Source organism: Fomitopsis serialis, assembly GCF_022376445.1.
Source record: "Fomitopsis serialis strain Sig1Antser10 chromosome Unknown B0H18scaffold_3, whole genome shotgun sequence".
Taxonomy (NCBI): Eukaryota; Fungi; Basidiomycota; class Agaricomycetes; order Polyporales; family Fomitopsidaceae; genus Fomitopsis; species Fomitopsis serialis.
Window position 1 is genome coordinate 521,787 of NW_025954963.1, and position 19,974 is coordinate 541,760.

The 19,974-nt window shown below is 55.3% G+C and overlaps 10 protein-coding genes across 10 annotated transcripts; 5 read left to right on the plus strand and 5 right to left on the minus strand.

The window, feature by feature from the left end:
* Positions 1-2,103, plus strand: B0H18DRAFT_1113675 (uncharacterized protein; the record flags this gene model as incomplete). The annotated part of the gene is made up of 8 exons (XM_048032989.1): positions 1-264; positions 319-388; positions 443-556; positions 606-705; positions 757-952; positions 1,005-1,181; positions 1,235-1,720; positions 1,780-2,103. The coding sequence occupies 8 exons, from the start codon at positions 1-3 to the stop codon at positions 2,101-2,103; spliced, it is 1,731 nt and encodes a 576-aa protein (XP_047899620.1).
* Positions 2,104-2,628: 525 nt separating this feature from the next.
* On the plus strand, positions 2,629-3,734 carry B0H18DRAFT_973082 (Endosulfine-domain-containing protein). Its single transcript, XM_048043905.1, has 4 exons — positions 2,629-2,958; positions 3,034-3,120; positions 3,172-3,266; positions 3,327-3,734. The coding sequence occupies exons 1-4, from the start codon at positions 2,923-2,925 to the stop codon at positions 3,535-3,537; spliced, it is 429 nt and encodes a 142-aa protein (XP_047899621.1). The 5' UTR covers positions 2,629-2,922; the 3' UTR covers positions 3,538-3,734.
* A 198-nt stretch (positions 3,735-3,932) lies between these two features.
* B0H18DRAFT_973085 (DNA polymerase alpha/epsilon subunit B-domain-containing protein) lies at positions 3,933-6,265 on the plus strand. Its single transcript, XM_048043906.1, has 10 exons — positions 3,933-4,062; positions 4,113-4,505; positions 4,560-4,598; positions 4,655-4,743; positions 4,796-5,059; positions 5,108-5,278; positions 5,328-5,549; positions 5,605-5,810; positions 5,864-6,020; positions 6,071-6,265. The coding sequence occupies exons 1-10, from the start codon at positions 3,978-3,980 to the stop codon at positions 6,206-6,208; spliced, it is 1,764 nt and encodes a 587-aa protein (XP_047899622.1). The 5' UTR covers positions 3,933-3,977; the 3' UTR covers positions 6,209-6,265.
* A 203-nt stretch (positions 6,266-6,468) lies between these two features.
* Positions 6,469-9,542, plus strand: B0H18DRAFT_973086 (CwfJ C-terminus 1-domain-containing protein-like protein). Its single transcript, XM_048043907.1, has 8 exons — positions 6,469-6,718; positions 6,769-7,083; positions 7,135-8,160; positions 8,216-8,306; positions 8,358-8,572; positions 8,625-8,780; positions 8,834-9,078; positions 9,141-9,542. Exons 1-8 carry the CDS (start codon positions 6,527-6,529, stop codon positions 9,298-9,300), a joined length of 2,400 nt encoding a protein of 799 aa, XP_047899623.1. The 5' UTR covers positions 6,469-6,526; the 3' UTR covers positions 9,301-9,542.
* Positions 9,535-11,306, plus strand: B0H18DRAFT_318431 (Pyruvate/Phosphoenolpyruvate kinase-like domain-containing protein). Its single transcript, XM_048037542.1, has 10 exons — positions 9,535-9,821; positions 9,884-10,023; positions 10,077-10,172; positions 10,233-10,473; positions 10,523-10,550; positions 10,601-10,709; positions 10,765-10,842; positions 10,906-10,966; positions 11,021-11,145; positions 11,198-11,306. The coding sequence occupies exons 1-10, from the start codon at positions 9,638-9,640 to the stop codon at positions 11,255-11,257; spliced, it is 1,122 nt and encodes a 373-aa protein (XP_047899624.1). The 5' UTR covers positions 9,535-9,637; the 3' UTR covers positions 11,258-11,306.
* A 49-nt stretch (positions 11,307-11,355) lies between these two features.
* Positions 11,356-11,751, minus strand: B0H18DRAFT_1113678 (uncharacterized protein; the record flags this gene model as incomplete). The annotated part of the gene is made up of 1 exon (XM_048032990.1): positions 11,356-11,751. The coding sequence occupies one exon, from the start codon at positions 11,749-11,751 to the stop codon at positions 11,356-11,358; it is 396 nt and encodes a 131-aa protein (XP_047899625.1).
* A 133-nt stretch (positions 11,752-11,884) lies between these two features.
* On the minus strand, positions 11,885-12,557 carry B0H18DRAFT_1113679 (uncharacterized protein; the record flags this gene model as incomplete). The annotated part of the gene is made up of 5 exons (XM_048032991.1): positions 11,885-12,223; positions 12,277-12,303; positions 12,354-12,392; positions 12,441-12,464; positions 12,510-12,557. The coding sequence occupies 5 exons, from the start codon at positions 12,555-12,557 to the stop codon at positions 11,885-11,887; spliced, it is 477 nt and encodes a 158-aa protein (XP_047899626.1).
* A 1,658-nt stretch (positions 12,558-14,215) lies between these two features.
* B0H18DRAFT_973097 (kinase-like domain-containing protein) lies at positions 14,216-15,273 on the minus strand. Its single transcript, XM_048043908.1, has 2 exons — positions 14,521-15,273; positions 14,216-14,458 (listed from the first exon to the last, which is right to left on the minus strand). Exons 1-2 carry the CDS (start codon positions 15,071-15,073, stop codon positions 14,286-14,288), a joined length of 726 nt encoding a protein of 241 aa, XP_047899627.1. The 5' UTR covers positions 15,074-15,273; the 3' UTR covers positions 14,216-14,285.
* Positions 15,260-16,189, minus strand: B0H18DRAFT_318536 (uncharacterized protein). Its single transcript, XM_048037543.1, has one exon. The coding sequence runs from the start codon at positions 16,003-16,005 to the stop codon at positions 15,334-15,336; it is 672 nt and encodes a 223-aa protein (XP_047899628.1). The 5' UTR covers positions 16,006-16,189; the 3' UTR covers positions 15,260-15,333.
* A 1,555-nt stretch (positions 16,190-17,744) lies between these two features.
* B0H18DRAFT_318557 (Asp-Glu-Ala-His box polypeptide 16) lies at positions 17,745-19,825 on the minus strand. Its single transcript, XM_048037544.1, has 7 exons — positions 19,816-19,825; positions 19,629-19,752; positions 18,775-19,577; positions 18,375-18,716; positions 18,175-18,326; positions 18,073-18,110; positions 17,745-18,016 (listed from the first exon to the last, which is right to left on the minus strand). The coding sequence occupies exons 2-7, from the start codon at positions 19,678-19,680 to the stop codon at positions 17,913-17,915; spliced, it is 1,491 nt and encodes a 496-aa protein (XP_047899629.1). The 5' UTR covers positions 19,681-19,752; positions 19,816-19,825; the 3' UTR covers positions 17,745-17,912.
* Positions 19,826-19,974: the final 149 nt, after the last annotated feature.

Here is a 19,974-nt window from a genome sequence, read left to right on the forward strand (position 1 = left end):
ATGCCTACGGTCTCCTCCAGTTCCGCCGTCCGCACCAGCACCGGCCACTTCAGCCTTGCTCTACGCGCCCGGCACGTCCTGGTCGCGGGAACGGCGTCCGAGAACGTTCGTAGCATCAAGGGGCGACTCCCAGAAGGCGTGGACGTGATCCTCGACTCCGACTTGGTCATCGCGCTCTCTGGAGTGGTCGACACCGTCAAAATCCCAGGCCATGTCATAGAACGGTCAGCTGTTGCCAGGCATATTCTAGACTACCTCAGGGTGGTAAGAGCGTCACCAAGTCTATACAAGACATACATTGATACGCTACCCGTCTAGAACGCAGGTCAGCTGGGCCTGAGCACAATCTCAAATCTCTATGTCGACGAAGACGATGGTCGCGCGAAGTGTATGTGCGGCGCTCGTGCACCCGTAACTACTGCCTAAATAGATCACTACACAGTCTCTCTCAGCTCGTCTCGGCCATTGCGTGCCGCGACAGAAATGGTCTGCTTGCGATTGGTCTCCATCGATGTTGGACTCGCATGCAAGATGGTCGTACGAGGCGGGAAAGACTGTGAGGTCATGTTGGGGCTCATCACTAATACGAAGACTGAGTTGCACAGCACCGGAAGCGGCTTCCCTTTTCTCTGGTCAGGCGTATCTCCCTCTCTTCTCGGCGCTGGACGACGTATTGGAGAAATTCGTCTCAAATGACCTCGTCAGGTATGTTTCAGCCCTCCTCTACACTGCAAGCCACGCATAGTTTCGATGCAGGCGGTACCCTCTGATTTTTGGCCCCTGGCGCGAGGTGGGTGTGTATATGCTAGCACCGCAGTTCTGCAACTCGTTATATGCGCAGAAACTTGACTTAGAGGCGCGTCTATACCCCTCGCTTTCTCGGTCACTCATGGACATTGCGCGGTCTTCACCTGATCCATCTTTCAAGAGGCGGTTCTGGCGATCGATGGACGTAAGTGTGTAACACTCTGCCTGTCCGCTTGAAACATCATAGGCATCCAAAGGTACTTGGGACACAACATGACAGTCGTGTCAGAAGTGCCAAGCAGGCGATGCGAGACTGTTTGGGCGACGATGCGATCGACGATGGTGACAGAATGAATGCAAGAGAGGACTCTGATATGTTGAGGTACTCCATGGAAACGCTATTCAGGCGCGGGACGAGGCCTGTAGTCTTCAAGGTAATCACAGCGTTTAGAAATTCAGACTTGTCGGTAACCTGTGTATGGTGCAGGGGCTGCGCGCGACTGCCAAGGCGGTATACAATGAGGACGACGACGACGATATGTTTGACCTGTCGGGATATACACCAACGTGTACCGAGACCGGTTTCGAGGATGCTCTAGACGACGAAGATGTGGACCCGTGGCCAGCTCCAAGTGATGTCGATGAAGATCCATTTGAGTTAGACTCTGACGAGGAAGTCATCGAACTGTGGTCAACGCCGCAATGCAGCCTATTTATGAACGATGATCCCGAAGAAGACGTCGTCCTTTCAGACGAAGACTTGGAATATCGCATTCTATCCACCGAGGACGACTCTAGAGATCTTGAAACGAGTCTCAGCTCGACGAATTTGCTCCGTGATACGTTGAGTCCAGCTTCTCAAGTAACTCTATTTGCCGCAGATGAAGACGAGGACGTGATACGGCCTTCCCAATGCAACCAAATGCCGCTAGGAGGTTCACAACAAAGTTCGGGGTCAGATGATGATTTTGCCGTACGTTGTCTCAGGATGTTGTATTCCGTTCCCCACGGGACCCATTGACTCTCTGTCAGACTCTCTGCGAAGCCGGGCTGGAGGTCTGGGCTCCTCCAGGTTATTCGGAACGTCACAGCCACGAAGCTAGTACCATCGCTCGGCCCGATGCTGTCTACGTCGACCGAGACTTGCTGCTAGACTGGTGCGACGACGGGGATATGGACTCGGATGATCTCATGGTGCCATCACAGCCTAATCATGACGCTTGGCTCTCGACGGGTCGATTTGACTGCCGTGCCTTGGAAGCTATGGATCTAAATGAAGACGACTGCCTGCTCGATGGCAGCTACGACGACATCCATTTTGACGAATCCACGGAGACGGCTTCCGGCAACGTCTAGCCTCGTAGACTCGCACTACGGCTCGGAACTCCCATTGCTATCTTCCGGTGACATCAGGCGCAGCGAGCGGCGATCTCTACGTTGGCGCCTCTAGAATCCTCTCCAATGGGGAATATCGAACTAGCATCTGCAAGCCATGTAATGCAAATACAAAGACGTCTCGACGCGTGAACAAGACAGGATGTGCTTCATTGCTGAGGATAGCGGCATGATCGGTAGGGTAGCATCAGAAGCTGCTCTGTACCATTGCTCGAATTCGATTATTGTCGTCATACCGTAGTGTATAGCTTACCCACAATCAATTCGTATCTTCCGGATTTACTTGGTGCCCGTTCTGCCAGCCCCTCGGATCGATGGGCTACATACGCGTGGATGGAACGAGGCTGCCTTCGTGTTCTGGATCCTCGTGCTCGGCTTTCTGCGCCGCCCACGGCCTCCGAGAGGCCGAGCCTGACTGCTCGGTCGACACAGCCTGGACATGAACAGGCATATTCAACGATGGACGAGGTAGACTGTGATGCGGCCCCGTGAGGCACAGTATGCTCGGAGGTCGTCATCTGAGCGCGGAACGTGATAAGTAGGGCGGGCGGGGCGCGTTGCTTACGTCAGGCGCCGCACGCTCCATTTGAGGTTCCGCCAGACTCCGCAGTGTATGGTGGTGGCGGAGACCCCGGTAGCGTTTCCTCTACACGACGTCCATCACTGCACGACTGCTATCGCTCTCCCATAAGGCTTTCGCTCTTCAGTCTTTGCATCCGCTCGCCAGAGCGCTGCGCTCTTCTCCTTTCTGCACTTCCTGTGTGAATCAAGGCCATCATCATGTTGCCCGCTCAGCGTAACAAGGTCGACATCAGCGTGAGTAGTCGTTTCTGCGATACCTTATGGTCTCCCGCAATCTTTGGCCGCGATGCTCACCAGACTCGTTCACAGAAACTGACGGAAGAGGAACAGAAGCTCTTCCGTCTGTACGGCAAGCTCCCCACGCAGAAGAAGAATATCATTTCGGCGATGCAGAAGGCATGTATCCTGATGTTTGAATATTGATACGCATCTGACACCACCTCTCAGGATCGCAAGTATTTTGATTCCGGAGATTACGCTCTTTCCAAGGCCGGCGTTGCGCCCCAGAACGCTGTCGGGACCGCCATCCCCAACCCCGAGAAGTAAGCTAGGAGGTTCTCCCAGCCGGATCCATCTTGATTGAGTTCTTAGTCTCTCTACAGTATTCCGCATGCGTCGTCCCCTCCAGTCAACCACAACCCCCTTTCTGTCTCGCCCACAAACTCTGCTATGAGCCCAGCAAAGGAGAGCCCGCTCGCGGAGCCCGAGACGGCGGCTTCGGTTCCAGATGCACCGGAAACTGAGGAGTCTGAGAACCAACCGGAGTTGGACGAGACGGAGGTTGAGAAACCGGCGGAGGACAACGCAGAATGAAGGATACAGTCTGGACCGTAGTCCATATGCAAACGTGGACTGGGACGCCTGATGACCCCTACCCGCCGGTGCTGGGATGCAGCTGTTTGGTTCGAATATACGCGAGACCCCCACTGTATACGCGTTTGTTTATCGGATCCCGGATTCCTGTTGTACTAGTATCAAGCACGCATCCGAATTTATTAGTCCTTGGATGACAATTTGTGTGCTCGACGCTGTTTGTTCTGGGCAAGGGCTTTGTCTCGGAGATTTGGACGACGTCAGTCGTCGGGCGTCAGTTGCTGCCCACAGCCTTCAAGCCACAACGTTGTCGTGGGAAGTGTGACTGACGCGTGACGGGACGCGTCGGGCTGCGAGACGCGACTGGAACTCGGACGCGTTTTCGCTGCTCTGCACCTCCCTACCTGCACATTCGACCATCAATCCCTCAGACACGCGTCATGGCTGATGAAGCTGCAGAGAAGCTACGTACCGAGGTTATGGAAAAGTTTGATGGCACGCTGGACGAGAAACTAGTGGAGGAATGTCAGTCGTACCCACCACATCGCTTTGGTGGCCGCTCACTGTCCCGTTAGGCGTGCGGATCTGCCGAATGTTCAACCTCAGTGGCGAGAACCTCAAGTACAAATGGGAGGCCATGAAATTTGGAAACTCACTGGCCCCGTTCACGATGAATGACATTCCCGACCTGAAGGCCAAATGCCAGGCGGACTTGACAAAAGCCAACAGGGACAAGCCCAAGACCCGAGGCACTCTGGATGGGCCTCTATCCAAGAACCTTCGCTCCCCGTTCCCGAAGGCAGGACAGCGACTGGGCGGAATGATGAACTTGGCGACCCCGGTCAAAAGGCGAGATGGGTTTGCTATTGCCACGATGGGCGAGGGCAAGAAGGGACCGGTTGCTGGACCGAGTAAAGTGAAGTTCTCTGGACCTAATGTGGAAGAGGAGTCTACAAGCATTCGTACATGTGAGTTAAAACTGCGCCATACATGTCATGCGCATCAGGCTCAAGGATTGCAAGACCGGTACATGTACGAGAAGATATCAGACCGCAGCGCAGGCAAGTCTCCATGCTTTCTCCAGTGTAGAACGGATAGGCTTATGTTCGCTGTACAGCGCTGGACTCGAGGATTGACGACATGGGGGAGCTTATTAGGCTGCATTACAATGTAGAAGACCTAGGTGACCCTTCAGCCACGACAGAAGTGAGTACCAAGTCTTCGATGTAGTAGTGCACTGTTGACCGGCACCGGACAGGAGGAAGTAGTTGTAGTGGGCCGTATCACTCTCGACTCAGAAACCTCAGGAGGCTCAGTGAAGTTGAACGAAGCCTCTCTGACGTTGGAATCGTCTCGCCAAATGGGAGCCGGCGCGAGGGTGCCGTTGCGGTTCGATCCAAATGTGAAGATTCGCCAAGGAAAACAAGGGGTTGGTGGAGTTGGTCTTTTCCCGGGTGCCATTGCCGCCTTTCGTGGCAAGAATGGAGGCGGAGGACGATTTCTCGCTACTGAGATACTATCGGTGCGTCTGAGTCGACGTGTGATCGTATCTTTGTTCACACTGCCATAGCTTCCCCCTTTACATCCAACTTCATCTGGTATCGTGAAGGCAGAAAGCACGGAACCTTTTGCCGTTTGTGTTGCTTGTGGGCCGTTCACCTCCGATGCGGACATGCAGTACACTCAATGGCAGAAATTACTGGCCAAGCTGAAGAGCGACAGACCTGCTGTTGTCATTCTTGTAAGCGCATCCGTTTTATTCATGTCGGCTTCACTGACATCAAAGGCAGGTTGGACCCTTCATCGATGCCGCTCACCTTGCGGTGAAGAATGGCGATGTTGATGAAACCCCAGCAGAGATCTTCCGGGAGCAATTTTTGGCGAACATGACGGATTTCCTGGGCGACTCTCCAGACAGCCAAATTTTGGTCGTACCCAGTGTACGAGACATTATCAGCGACCACGCAGTGTTTCCGCAGGGCGAATTCAAGATGGGATTGGCAGTAGACCCCGTAGGCTTTCTTCACCTCTACAATGTTGTCTATCGCTAACATTGAAGACTGCTAGCGGATACGACTTTTGCCGAACCCGTGCAGATTCTCCCTGAACGATGTCACTTTCGGCGTGACTAGTGTTGATGTGCTCTTCCATCTACGGAAAGAAGAGTTTTTCAAACGCGCACAGGAGGTCGAGCCTGTACCTCTCGCAGATGGGGATGCAACAGGCAGTGATACGATGATCAACACATGCCGCCATCTTTTGCAACAACGCAGGTAATCTCGAGGCCATTCGAATTAGAGTTAGGTTTTCATCAGTCTCCACTTAGCTTCTACCCCATTTTCCCCGTACCACTGGACCTTTCACACGAAGTCAACCTGGATGTCACCCACATGGAGAGGCTCAACCTTGATATCGACGGGGCCAACACGAATCAGGCTCCTGACGTCCTCATCCTTCCAAGCAGACTAAAACAGTTCTCGAAGGTTCGTGAGCTTTTCCCATGTCACTGCGTCTAAGCTTAAGTCCTCGTCAGGTGGTCGATTCAACGGTAGTCGTCAACCCTTCGTTCCTCACGAAAGGGTCTTACGCCTCGCTCGTGTGTACAAATCCTGAAATCGGGTCGTCCTTAGGCGACAGGATCAAGGCGGAGATTGTACGACTAGAGCCATGATCACAATTACTTTATGTCTAGTCTTTGTAGCGAATGGGACATGGCGATGATAGTGGGCTTCAAGTTGTGTACGAACATGATATCGGGCTGCAGTCGAGTACGGCTGTATTGTGCCGGCTCTGTTATTATAATGGACGCGACCGCAAAGTCGTTCAATTGATATTGAACAACCAGACTTGCCTCTTTGGGGCACTCAATGCCAGCCACGTGCTCGATCATTGGTGACGAAATGTCGGTGGCGGGCCCTCAACCACTGTTCCGGAGACTCGGACAGTGGGCATAGCCAGTGCCTTTCTTCTTCACGAACCAACCTCCATAATGGCTGACACAAAGCGTACAAAGAGCAAATCGGAACGGGAACACAAACACAAGCGGAAACACAGGTCGGACAAGGAAGGCAGCAGCAAGAAGGCGCGGAAAGAGGATGGCGAACACATACACATTCTGGACGAGAGCGCCAACGATGATGATATGTGGGAGGAGAAGAACATAGACATGGATGGAGAGAAGGTGCGTTCTTGATTAATAATGTCACGACGAATCACTCATTGAGCTCCTAGCCTCTTGCAACCACAATACCTACCGCGGAGAGTCTGAAATTGACGTCGCGCGCTGAGGTCAAGCCAGACGACCCCCCGCTTCCAGCTCCCGTTCGGGCAGAAACTACACTACAACGGGACGAATGGATGCTTATGCCCCCATCAACGCCTGAGGTCGCCTCTCGCAAGCCCGATATTGACGACGCACCCTTGACCGAGGGCTATGGAGAGTCTTCGCAGAACGCGCGTAAGGTGGCCGGCAACCTCGACTTCTTCTCTAGCCTTGGTACCGAGCACAAGAAGAAGCCACAACCGGATCGTCCTGACCCTGACAAGGTGCGCAAGTATGGTATGTCTGTACAATCTTATGCTAATTGCATCCTCCAGCCTTATATTAGCCACAGGGAGCTGAACACAGCTCTCAAGGAAGGGAAGAGCATCGACGAAATGCCTACTGCAACACCGAAAGCCAGCACTCCAGGCGGCCCCGGATCACAATGGCGCATGATGAAACTGCGTCGCGTGTACGAACAAGCCGATGAGGAGGGCAAAGCAGTGGAGGAAGTCGCGCTTGAACGATTCGAGTCTTTCGAAGCATTTCACGAGGCTCAGGAAGAACGGCGTGTTCTCGATGAGCGTGAAGGCCGGCGCGCAAGTAGGGGTGGAAGCACGGATCGGAGGGACAAGGGTAAACGGAGGATGGGCAAGGACGAGTATGCACCGGGCGAGACGCGCCTGATGTTCACGGACGTTGGCGGAAGTGCCATGAGCGGTAGGAGCACGTCGTTCCGCCGACCAGACCTAGGTGCAGGCAGTGCCGGACCTGCGACACCGACCCCAGAGACGAGGACCAACCAAGGGAAGTATGACACACTGCGGTTGTCGTCTCAAGGGACCCCTTCCACATTGTCTCACACTCCCATCCCATCTGTCATGACGCCATCGGCGTCCCTCGCAGCTTCGCTTACTGGGTCAGGTCGTGCGCTCTCCCCTTCGTCTCTAAACCGTCTCCAAGCCAAGGTTTTACGTGCGAAGCTCATAGGAGCGTCCGAGGCGGAGTCCCTGGAGAAGCAATACGAGGAGGAGCTACGGAAGGCGAATGGCAGTGGTGAACGAGACGGTGTCCGGACCAAGGTCGAGGTTCTCCCTACGCTCGACATCCGCGGCAACCTCTATGACGTTGGTCAAGGCAAGGAGGACGCCCCGATGCCATCCGGGAACCGCAAGAAGAGGGAGCAGCAGTTCGAGAGCCATGACCGCAAGACGGGCGAGCAGATTCGAATAAATGCGGATGATGACTCCATTACCCTGGGCGAGATGCTCAGACAGGAGCGTATGCGCAATGGTCCTGCGGATCAGAAGAACATGGATATGGAGTACGCGAAGCAGATCATGACAGACAGTGGTTTCAAGGTGCGTTCGGGATGACTGTCTTCTTTAAGTATGGCGGGTTTGACAACATGCGTAGGCCGACAATGATTATATGGACGACAACGCGGAGAAGCTAGGTAGGAAGAAGATGCGCTCAGACGCCATGAAGCGTCAGTTTGCTATCAATGGTGCGTGCATACTGCCACCCTCTCGCCTTTCGTACCTTGACAAAAAAGCAGATTACAAGCGAACACAGAAGGTCCTCTCGACCTGTCCTTTCTGCTTCGGTGAAAACGACGAGATGCCGAAGGCTCCCATCATCGCTATGGGGACCCGAGTCTACCTATCGTGTACTCTCACCGAAGAGCTGGTAGATGGGCACTGCCTTATTGTGCCCATACAACACCATTTGACCATGCTTGAGGGCGACGATGATGTTTGGGACGAAGTGCGAGTACGTCCCCTGCTGTGCTGTCTCGGTAGACTCAACTGACACACCCAACTAGAACTTCATGAAGTGCCTGATGCGGATGTACGCGGAAGAGGACAAGGGTGTCATCTTCTACGAGACGGTCATTAACATCAAGTGGCAGAAGCATACCTGCATCGAGTGTGTGCCACTTCCTTGGGAGCACTTCGAACAAATTCCTGGCTACTTCAAGGTACGCGCTTCATCCCTATTGAGGCGTGCAGACGGCTGAGACATCGTGTGCAGGAATCCATCCTTATGTCCGAAGCCGAGTGGTCACAACACAAGAAGCTCATCGACTTCTCAGCGCGCCCCGGAGGTTTCCGCCGTGCTATGGTACCCAACCTACCCTATTTCATGGTTCAGTTCGACTACAAGGGCGAGAAGGGGTACGGTCATGTCATTGAAGGGACTGGAGACGCTGGTGTCACCGGGGACGTGGGAGACGAAGACTTGGACGATGGGGAGAAGGGTGGTGGCGAGTTTCCTAGGTACGTGGTCGCAGTCGCGAATTCGGTACAAGGACCTGACCTGAAGGTTTACCTTCGTTCAGGTACTTCGCTGGGGAGATCGTCGGTAACCTCCTAGATCTTGAGCCTCGCATATGGCGTCACCCAAGACGTGTTGACTCCTATCAAAACAAACAACGGGTGGCCAAGTTCAAGCAGAAGTACGACAAGTATGACTGGACTGGTATGATCGGTAGATCATGACAGTCGGTCGCTGTTCTTCCTTGTTCATTCTACGTATCTGTACCATGCGACGGCTAGTTTCGCCTGATTGTATCTCTGTATTGTATCAACCTGTGGTAATGCTGCAACACTACTCCTCATGTCGCTGTCTAGGAACCCATAGCTAGTCAACGGCCACAGCTGCCTGCGACTCAGCTGTCTCCTCGGATGCGCTCATCGAAATCACACGCGTACGCGTGCCTTCAGTGATCAGCTGTACATGCACGATGCCCTCAGCTCTGTACCTCTGCAACCATACGCCTGAGGGAAATATCACGACCGTGTAACTTGATAAAATCCTCCGTCTGAACCGAACGCAATGAGGGGTTTCCCGCCTGCTAAAGCTTGTTCTTTGGCGAGCGTTGTTCGGGCCAGCGATGCACCACCTCGTTCGCGGCGACTTGCCAACGCGCGCTGGCAGCCTTTGCGTACCGCGCTCAGGACATTGTCAACAGCCTCTCGCCAGGATGGACGGACGCAGCTGAACAGGTCGTATCTCTACGGTGCGTGAACTCGACGCGTTCAAGTCAAGCCACAGAGCATTGAGCGAGGGGCGGTGTTTCAGTGCCTGCGGCGTCCGAGCGTATGCTGCAGAAGTCTCTGGTGACCAACTCAGACATCATCATATATGACTTGGAGGACAGTGTCCCGCCCACAAAGTCGGACAAGGAGGGTGCCAGGGAGAGGCTCGTGCAGTTCCTTCGTGTACGTTCGACGTCTGTATCACTTTCTTGCCGCAGGAATGACGGTCCCCGAAGTCGAAGCCCCAGGCGCAGCTACCGTTCCCAGAGCGCGTTGCGGTCCGACTGAACTCGACCAACACTCCCTTCTTCGAGGGTGACCTCGCTGCCGCTGTAAGTAAGCAGTGCTGCTTCCTGTATGTATCCACTGAACCGGGCATGACGCATGCATAGCTGCAAGTGCCGTCCATCCGGACACTCGTCCTCCCCAAGGTTCACTCGGTCCAGGACCTCCACCACGTCTCCCGCATGGTCTACTCTCACTCACAACTCAAGACTACGCGCGATCCGGAAGAACAGCCGCTGCAGCTCGTCGCGAGCATCGAGAGCGCGAGGGCGCTCGTCAACCTCGGCACGATCGCGGGTTGGCATCAGAATACGGGCCCTCTCTCCGGCTCTCGCTGTCGCGTTGCTGGTATGTCCGCTTTCGACTTCAGCGCCCATCGAGTAGCTCACGCGTGCAGTTCGCAGCAGAAGATTGTGCGTAGTGAGGTTGCCTGTCAAGGCCCTGGACCTGAACATACATGACGTTGCATTTGCAGATTGCGCAGACACGTCTATCATACGGACGAAGTCCCGGCAGGAACTTTGTATACTCGGTCTCAAATCGCCATCACGGCCAAGGCGTTTGGTCTAGATGCCATCGATATGGTATGTACGAAGGGGAACCTTACGCCGCACGTTCTCAGCTCATCTCGACCCGCAGGTTTGCGTGAACTACAAAGACTTGGACTACTTGAAGGAGGAGTGCGAGGATGGGAGACGTCTTGGCTTCAACGGCAAGGTTCGTATGCTACCTCAGCGTCCGCGTCATCACAGGCCTGCTTACATTCCCGTGCTTGTACAGCAAGCGATCCACCCTACCCAAGTCGACATCATCCAATCCACATTTGTGCCCACCGAACAGGGTGAGTGCGCTGATGCCCGTGCTTGTCATTCCTAAACCTTCATTTTGTCTACAGAGATCCTTCGCGCGGCCAGGATTGTCAAGAAGATGGAGCAAGCACACGGTGCTCAGAGAGGCGCGATCGGGCTCGAGCTTGAGGGCGGTGGCAAGGAGATGATCGACGCGCCAATGCTCAAGCAGGTCTGTTACACCCTACTGTGTCGGGAATGGGGCTGACTCTTTGAATGAACAGGCTGAGAATACCGTTCGTATAGCCAAGGCCGCGGGACTTCACATTCCCGACGTTCAGTGAACGACTTCGTATGTTATGGATAACTGACTAGTATACATTGCAGGGCTACCTGTTTCCCATCCCTTCATGAGACACCTTGAGAGGTCGAGACCAACTACTCAATCATTCCACGCCTCATCCCATCCATGTGCGCTGAAGTCCCACTTGCCCGCCGGCTGCCCGTGCGTGACCCACCCGAGGGTGTCCATCACGACCCCCGCCGCTCTGACGAAGATCGTCCCGTCAAGCTTCGCCATGGCCTCGTGCGTCTCGCGGCCGTCCGCATCGAACGCCCCGATCGCGCCTCCAGGGGGTGTGGTCCCGTAGTGCTGCGCGGCGTAGTGCAACGAACGAATCGCCTTGAGCGTATGCGGATCCGGAGCGTGCAGCACGGAGGCAATGATCTGAGGCCAGGGATTGACCACCGCCGGGTCACGGCTGTCCCCGATGGCAGTTGAGTGTGGCGAGGGACCGTTGTCCTGCGAGGGCGGGCGCGGCGTCGCAGTGTACGACATGAGGAGCGGCGCGTCGATCCGCGGGCGGCCACGGATGGTAAGGTACATCAGCAGCACGGGCACGATGCATGGAGCAGCGTCGCCTTGCTCTCCGCCGTCGGGATCGCCTTCAGCAGCGACGGCAGGAACACGCTCATTTCAGCATGTGCATGAGGAAGAAGTCGAGGCGCGGCGGGCGCCCGCGCTTGCCCGTCCCCGCGAGGAGAGGTCGTCGTCCAGAGGAGCTCCTCGACTTCTCGTCGAGCGCTTCTTGCCCGCGGGCGACGTCGACCTGCCACAGTGCGGCGAGCCGCTTGATCTCCTCGACGCGCCCGGGCGTCTCGAGGGCTTCGTGATGCGCACGCGAGGGGCGCGTCGGGGTTGTAGGGTGTGACGGGCTCCATGGTTTGGAGTCGTATGCCTCGCGCAGGATGGCGAGGAGCGATTGACCTCGATGCGGCTGGCGATGGTCCGACTTGGCTTCGTTTGTTGCCTTGTCAATGGTTGTGGCTTGGGGTGGTTAGATCAAAGATACCGGGGACGAACGGCTGGTGGACGCCGTTTGAGCAAGACCTGGCATTATTGTCTTCAGTTGTCCTGGCTCTGTACAGCTGCTGGCCTACCTTGTGCACCATGGCATCGCTGCCGAACTCAACGCCGTACTAAGGCCAGTCAGTGTTTTTATCAGGGGATCTAGTAGTGTAGCTCACCCCGTCTGTATAATCGGATGCACCCTGGACACATGTGAGTTTAGACTGGTACTTTGGCGGCGTACTCACGCGCCGCCTATGAATCTCAGGAGTACCAGAGCGCCATTTGGTTGGCATCTCGAGAGAAGACGTATCGTTCCACACTTCTGTGTTCCATGTTGACTGATCTCGTCAGTGAAGAACGCAAGATAGTTTGAGTAGTATCTGCTCATCCGGTCAGCGACCGTGCCAAGCTGGACAATCGTCTTTGACGCGATGTGCTTACTTTTCCTGTCCGAGATAGTTTGTCCAATTCTGCGAAGTGATCGTTACGTCTTGCTTTTCCACAATGCTTTGCCTCGATCTGCAAGGTAGATAGGCGAGAGCCCACTCCTCTCCCGGTCATATATTGACTGTAATAACTTCGCAGACGCGCCCAGGTCATACGCCGCGAGGAGACTGATAGACAGTCAGGCTCAGTTATACCCACAAGCAGAGTAATGCTGACTGGTGGCTGAGGTGGTTATGTAGACCGACTTTGCCGAAGAAGCAGTGATAAGTCTCCCGATCCTCTTGCAAGAGACGTTCGACGGTCGTTCTGGACTCGTATGTTGCCCCTGGGATTTAAGGGTGCCGGGGCGAATGGTCGGTGGTAATGTTGACGCCATGCGGAGATTCTTGGGACAGAGCGAACTGCTAGTCGTTGAACGGCGAGAAATGGTCTTTTTCAGAGCAAGACCGCCGAAACGCAACATAAAACCCTACAACCAAGAGAATAATCCAGCTGTCAATATCAACGTTCCCAATGGACGACAGAATGATGACGGACCGTTCAGGTTATGATTGAGGCCAGTAATTACAAGCCTGTGGGTTGGTTATAGGCAAGAGGCGATTGGACGGGCCCCTCCTGGTCTGTTGAGTTATATAGTCCAGCAAGTGCTGCATGATGACGTCAGGCGGTGAGCGGTGAGACATGTTGGCGTTGCTGAGCGAGTGGATGACCACGCCACCCCGCCATCGGTCTATGCCTTCCAAGGGCCGGCGAAGGGCGCATCAATGACGCGACGCAGGTTGGCAGCCTTCGTCAGCGCGAGCGTGAGCTTCGTCCGCTGCTGCAAGACGCTCGCCGGTCGACGACGCCACTTGGATACATAGGTTTTCAAACCCGTCTCACCAAATGCTTCGACCTTTTCAAGTTGTTCATCCAGAGCAACGATGACATATATACACTGATGATGCAGAGTGCGGATGGATCCGGGATTAGGGCCAGTGAATACTGTATGCAAAGGCCTGTCAACGGAGAAAACATAATACCTGAGTGCTTGACCTAAGATTGTACATGCATAATGCATACGAGAAAGCGACAATGCGGGCTACACTACGGATGCGTGCGATACTGGTATGGGCGATGGCCTCGCTGGAGCCTGTGGACAGATGGACAGATGGATGAGTGACTGGAGTCAACGGCAGCGAACACAGCATAGCAAGATGATCATAAAAAGCAAGAGGCGACGATGTCTATGAGGCGGAGGGGAGGTATGTCGGTGGCGTCCATCAGTGTTCGATGCAAACCATCACTTGCAGTTCGAAAGTCATGAGACGTTGAAGATGCGGGAGGGGTCATCGAGGTGTGCCCAGAGAGCTCCTGGCCAGACGCAGCTAGGCAGGCCTTACGCACAGCGCAGGCGACCCACACCCTCCGCACGTGCGATTCATCCCTCGTGGGGATGCATGTAGCGCCACGGGCGAACGACGTTACTCCGACTCGGAGGCTGCTTCTTGAACAGACTTGAGCTCTTCGATCAAGCGCTGTGAAGAATCGCAGAGCCCGTCAGTGAACGACCGTCGCACAAGCGCTCCGTATACTCATACCTTGCACTCGTTGGCAAGCTGCTCCCCCTCCATCACGGTGCCCGCGCGGCCGAGGTGCAACCCATAGCGAAGCAGCTGTTGCATGAAATGAGGGTTGATAAGCGCTTCATCTTGAGCTATCACTGGACGGGCGGGCGGAGGCGGCGTAGGAGCCGGAAGTGGGTTTGCTGCAAGTAGCAATTGCGTCAGCACCTGCATACGAGAACAAAATGTCGCTCGAAGCACGTACGTTCGCACATCGTCAACCAGCTCTCCTCCAGCAGCTCCGGGATCGTGATCCGCTCCTTCGGGTTCCGCACGAGGCACTGCTTCATGGTCGCGATCACGCTGCGTGGAACCTTCACCTTCATCTCCTCCATCCTCTTCTGCGACGAGGGCGAGTTCGAGCCACTGCGCAACGACACCGGTGTCGAGTACTCCGGAAACTCAATGCTGTGGTCGCGGTCCGGGATCGCGCGCATCTTCTGGTACAGGTCCAGATGATGGAACGGCGGGTAGCCGTAGACCATCTGGTAGAGGATGCAGCCGAGACTCCAGACATCGCTGGGCCGGCCGACCTTGAGGCGGCGCATGCCCTCAGGGAGCTCGATCGCCTCGGGAGACATGTAATTGACAGTCCCGACCTGGTGGTCCCGCTGGATGTTCGTCGTGTCGTTCGCGATCGCGTTGGCGATTCCGAAGTCGATCAGCTTCAACTGGCCCTTGACGAGCACGAAGTTGGCGGGCTTGAGGTCGGAGTGGACGATCTTCTCCTCGTGGATGACTTGTACGGCTTGGAGCATCTGGAGCCGGGGCACAGTGCATGAGTTGTATGCTGCAGTAGGTTCGTGTCCACACACCTGCTTGAAATAATACGCCACCCAGACGAGATCGAGGCCTCCTTCTGCCTTTCCTGCAGCAGCTTCGCTAGATCTAGCACCAGCACATTGATTAGACCTCAATCACAGGACGAGGACCACTCAAACACTAACCGATCTCTCCAAACTCCAATACGAGAGTCATGACCCCTTGCCGTTGACGGGGGTCTTGACCTCGCTGTCAATCAGACGAATGATGCGTGGTTGCCATCGAGTCGCTTCAACAACTGGATCTCGTTGATGTACCCGTCCATGGTCTCCTCCTCCTTGTCGTTGATCGAGACGCGCTTGAGGGCATATATCTCGTTTGAGTTGTTCATGACGCGGTACACGCGCGACGAACCGCCCTTGCCAATCAGGTCTAGCCGCGCGTACGCCTTACGGTTCACACTGAGGTTCTTAGCATTCGACCGTGCTTCGGGCAGTAGCGCCGCTGGCGGTGGCTGGGGCTGAGCAGCGGGCGCTGCGTTTTGCCGTGGATGTGCGGAGCAGGAGGCTGGGGTGTGGGCAGCGATGGCGCACTTCGCGACTGCGCGCCGACCTCCGGGCCTCTTCACGTTCACGCCCGTCACCAGCGCCCACGTCCGCCCAGATGGCGCAGGATTTGTCGAGGGCACGATATCACCGCTGGTTGTCGGGGCCTCTGGGGCTGTCGGACTACGTCGATGCGGTAGTTTTGCGCTGCGGCAGCAAGCCCGGGTGTCGACGAGGGTATGTAGTACTGTTTTGGCGGAGAGTTCCGCCCTGGGAGCTCGACGGCTGTGGGTGAGGATGGGGAGGGTGCGGCAGCGACGGAACGGAGGGTGTCGGAGTCCTTGCGTTGATGACCATAGGGGCGGGGTTGGCCTGAGCAACATGTGTCGGCGAAGGTGATTGCGAGAGGATGCTGCGCTCTCCTATAGACAAGATTAGCAATGACGAACGTTGCGTTGAACTTCAGTATTCTTACTCTGTTCTTCGGCGGCTTCTTCCGCAGCTCTTCGTCGGTAGCCTGCTCCATCGTGTTGGCTTCTCAATACCTGAGGCATACATCACACACACCTTCTTCTAACGCTATCTCGCGTTCCTGGCGGATCTTCTCCTCGAGCGTGACCCGCCGCGCACCACGGTCAGGATACCCATGCTAGTACCTGGCGATGAGCTGCATGCGCGTATTGGTAGCCAAATTGAGCTGCAGATTGTTCGGGCAAGAGGGGTCCTGTGAAGACGACCCCGACGCGTCGCTCAGACTGGCGAGCGCCGTGGCCGACCGTGCGTGGCGGGTGCTTGAAGCGACTCAGCAGCGGGCTCTTCAGCAGGCTGTTCTTCCGCATGCGTTCAATACCGATGCCCGGTTTCTTGTTCATTAAACGCGTGGGGCGCATAGAGATGATGGGACGCGCAATCTGTCCTTGTTGCACACCAGTGATACCACGTACGTTCTCTTTGTCGTCGACGACCTGCGGCTGCGAGCGGAGGAGAGCATCTCTCTGTTGAAAATCCTCAATCTTGACGCGGCGCGCACCGCCCTTGTGTGCGGTGCCACCAGCGGCTAGGGGACCGGCAGTGGCGCGAGCCAAGGTCGACGACCCCGGTGTCTTGAGTGGCCCTGAGGCGACTCGCTGGAACGACCTAACGCCATTCGCGGGTGTAATCTCATATGAAGCTGATGGAAGGCTCTCGGAGCGTGTAAGTGTGGATGGGCGGGGCTGCGGTATCGGGGACGGCGCCTTTGTGACCACTTGAGGGTTCAACTTTGGGGACTGCTCCGGTGTAGGTGGTGTCGATGTCTTGGCCTCGCCCTTGGAAACGCGCACATAGGTTCCCTCCTTGGTTTGCTCGTAGGTAAATGAGAGCTCGAGAAGCGACGAGTCATCGGACAAGGCGGGAGATGGGCGAGCGGCGTCAGACGGCGCGAGAGTGTGAGGGGGTGTGATGGGCGGCGACGGGCGTGCAGCCGGCGGCGAGAGCGACGCGAGCATGGGGAGGCAGAGGGGCAGAAGAGTAGGAGAGAAACAAACCTTTGTGGTTGTGCAGGGTGATGAACAGAGGTGAGGACGACTGGGGGGCAACCTTCTTTCAACTTCAACCACAACACGAGGCAGCCAAACGCGGTCACGTGGGTTCGCGTGCGCGTCTCTAATGACATCTCGTTCACAAAGCGCCCGTTCTCGCTGCCTTTGTCGTTAATCAATACCGTGCACCCGGTGGTACCAAACTAGCCTTGTTCCAACATATTCATAATTTGCTCAGTCATGTTATCGATACTTCCAGACGTACGCTCTCAGACGACTGTAGAAGTTGACTTCGCGGAGTGGTTTCGATTCACTCTGAAACGCAGCCACTTGACTTTGCACTTGAGCGGGCACCGTCAGGCGCGGGCAGTCCTGGCGAGTAGTCTTGAGGATATGACACAAATCTTGACGGCTTGCTCAGCGCGCAGGACGTAGAATATTTCTGAGATCCTTCACCGCTCGCAGGCTAAGCTGGACAATGCGAACCAGAACGGAGCGCAGAGTTCCAGTACTTAAGTACAAGCGAAATGATGGTATCGTCCGGGCCTCCGATACATTGCCTATAAACTGTCGATCACGTAACGCTATTGAGCACAGCAACTTGAAACACGGTGAGCACGTCAAAGATCTCACCATCGTTGCGGATGCATCACATCGCCGTACAGCGCGGCCGCAAACCGGGACGCCGTACATTCAATTGTCAAGAAGGATGAATGTGAAGGAAATCAATGACCATGAAGCAATGATATGGGACAGTCGATATTGTCAAGTTACGTTCGCGACTTCTCTCCTGCGCTGCCAATTGTTTTCGGCATCTTCTTGTCGCCCATTGCCAGCTGTTCGAGGTCGGCAGGTTTGTAGTAATGCGGTGCAACTATAGGTACATAGATGTCAGCCAAAAGCCAATGCAAACCATACTGGCCCGCTTACCTTCCAGTAACCATTGAGGTTTGATTTCCATCACTTGTCTGAGAAGGGAACACAGTTAGGATGAACGCGGCTCGGGGAGGATACAACGCAATAGCGACAAACCTCAGGTATGACTTGGACGTCATGACAAGTTCGTAGTACAGCACGGTCTTGACGGGCGGTGTCTGATGGAAAAGACTCGATGAGGGATGAATATACACCGTCTGGTTCGTCTTGAGCGTCCGGTATGAATCACCACTTTTCTGCAACTGAGCCTGTGATACCATCAGCAATGGCAATGGTCATCAATCATATAAACGCACTGTATTGTAGAAGTAGCCAGCCGTGATGGCCTTTTGTACCGGGGTGATGTCATTAGTGTTGGGATTGCTCTCCACGACAACCTCAACACGTTCGCACAAGCCTGCCAGCTGGTCTCGGATGTCTCGTGCACGACTGAGACTTTTGAATTGCAGGAACTGCTCATAGCAGAACTGCTGCGAGTAGTTCGTCTCAGCCCACTGCTCCCACACGTTCAGCAGCGTGAAATGGTCGCCGCCCCCGCGTACGAAATTCTGTCGCGCCTGATCCGCATGCAGTTTCTTGTCCTTCGGCCGGTAGAAGAGCGATGATGACTCTTGCAACATGGAGATAATCGTGAGCACCTGACAAAGCAAAGACATGAGCGGAAAATAAACCAAAGGACAGGTCTTGGATACGCACCTCATCAGTACAATGGTAGTCCTCGCTCGCCAAGATGGCCTTCGACAACATGGGGTCCACCGGGAACTCAGCCATCCGCCGTCCGAGCTTCGTCAACTCTCCTCGATCGTTGAGCGCACCAAGCGCGTAGAGTAGCTCCAGCGCACGCATGAGAGTCTCTCCTGGTGGCGGATCCATGAACTCGAACCCGATCAAGTCGTTGATACCAAGCGACTTCAAAAGCAGGACCACCATCCCAAGATTCGTCCGCTGAATCTCTGGCACTGTATTCTCCTCCAGCTCGTTCGCGAACGCCCACTTTGTATACAGCCGGAATGCCTTGCCAGGGCCGACTCGCCCTGCACGACCCGCTCGCTGGTTTGCCGACGCACGCGAACACGGGACTACAACGAGGGAGGACATGCCCGTGCGCGGGTTGTACGAGTTCTGCTTCACGAAGCCCGGGTCGATGACGAACACGACGCCCTCGATCGTGATCGACGTCTCCGCGATGTTCGTCGCGAGCACCACTTTACGTGCGCCCTCGGGCGTGGGCTCAAAGATCTTGGCCTGCATGTCGCTCGGCAGGTTCGCGTAGATCGGGCAGACGATCAGTTCTGCGATCTTGTTCCCCAGTGCACGGGCGGTCTCCGTCAAGTTCTCCTGTGCAGCCTCAATCTCGTCTTGGCCTGTGAAGAACACGAGGATGTCCCCGCGCGGTTGTGTGGTGTGAATTTGGAATACGGTTGTGATGGCAGCGTGCAGGTAATTCGCTTCCGGCTGCGGAGTGTAGTGGATATCGACGGGATACCGACGACCGGGTACTAACGAGGAAGATGAGCTGCTATTCAACGAAGATTCGACAACAGACATACCGTAAAAGACAGGGGCATCATCAAAGTATTCGCTGAACTTCGCGGCATCCATTGTCGCACTCGAGATCAACAAGCGCAGCTCTGGCCTAAACCTAGCGATATCCTTCGTATCGTGCGTCAGTGCCTGACAAACACATGCATCAGATCATATTACGCACCTTGACAAGAGCAAACAAAATATCCGTACTTAGGGTGCGTTCATGCGCCTCATCAATAATCAACGCAGCGTAGCCCGCCAGGTCAGGCTCTGTCAAGAACTCGCGTAGCAGCATGCCATCTGTCATGTACTTGAGCACTGTCTTGTCGCTCGTGCAGTCTTCGAACCGAATGGAGTACCCGACTTCGT

Bases quoted from the DNA above. Each gene is read 5' to 3' on its own strand.
- B0H18DRAFT_973097 (XM_048043908.1), bottom strand. From the start codon at position 15,073: ATGCTCCAAGCCGTACAAGTCATCCACGAGGAGAAGATCGTCCACTCC. The intron at 14,459-14,520 runs GTACGTGCTTCG...TGCTACTTGCAG, and splicing joins CTGGTTGACGATGTGCGAAC to CAAACCCACTTCCGGCTCCT.
- B0H18DRAFT_973085 (XM_048043906.1), top strand. From the start codon at position 3,978: ATGGCTGATGAAGCTGCAGAGAAGCTACGTACCGAGGTTATGGAAAAG. The intron at 5,279-5,327 runs GTAAGCGCATCC...CATCAAAGGCAG, and splicing joins GACCTGCTGTTGTCATTCTT to GTTGGACCCTTCATCGATGC. The intron at 5,550-5,604 runs GTAGGCTTTCTT...GAAGACTGCTAG, and splicing joins TGGGATTGGCAGTAGACCCC to CGGATACGACTTTTGCCGAA.
- B0H18DRAFT_318536 (XM_048037543.1), bottom strand. From the start codon at position 16,005: ATGTTGCTCAGGCCAACCCCGCCCCTATGGTCATCAACGCAAGGACTC.
- B0H18DRAFT_973086 (XM_048043907.1), top strand. From the start codon at position 6,527: ATGGCTGACACAAAGCGTACAAAGAGCAAATCGGAACGGGAACACAAA. The intron at 6,719-6,768 runs GTGCGTTCTTGA...TTGAGCTCCTAG, and splicing joins TAGACATGGATGGAGAGAAG to CCTCTTGCAACCACAATACC. The intron at 8,573-8,624 runs GTACGTCCCCTG...ACACCCAACTAG, and splicing joins ATGTTTGGGACGAAGTGCGA to AACTTCATGAAGTGCCTGAT.
- B0H18DRAFT_318431 (XM_048037542.1), top strand. From the start codon at position 9,638: ATGAGGGGTTTCCCGCCTGCTAAAGCTTGTTCTTTGGCGAGCGTTGTT. The intron at 10,551-10,600 runs GTTGCCTGTCAA...TTGCATTTGCAG, and splicing joins AGAAGATTGTGCGTAGTGAG to ATTGCGCAGACACGTCTATC. The intron at 10,710-10,764 runs GTATGTACGAAG...CTCGACCCGCAG, and splicing joins GTCTAGATGCCATCGATATG to GTTTGCGTGAACTACAAAGA.
- B0H18DRAFT_318557 (XM_048037544.1), bottom strand. From the start codon at position 19,680: ATGGATGCCGCGAAGTTCAGCGAATACTTTGATGATGCCCCTGTCTTT. The intron at 18,327-18,374 runs GTGCGTTTATAT...ATGGTATCACAG, and splicing joins CTGGCTACTTCTACAATACA to GCTCAGTTGCAGAAAAGTGG. The intron at 18,111-18,174 runs GTTTGTCGCTAT...TTCCCTTCTCAG, and splicing joins ACGTCCAAGTCATACCTGAG to ACAAGTGATGGAAATCAAAC.
- B0H18DRAFT_973082 (XM_048043905.1), top strand. From the start codon at position 2,923: ATGTTGCCCGCTCAGCGTAACAAGGTCGACATCAGC. The intron at 3,121-3,171 runs GCATGTATCCTG...ACCACCTCTCAG, and splicing joins TCATTTCGGCGATGCAGAAG to GATCGCAAGTATTTTGATTC. The intron at 3,267-3,326 runs GTAAGCTAGGAG...GTCTCTCTACAG, and splicing joins GCCATCCCCAACCCCGAGAA to TATTCCGCATGCGTCGTCCC.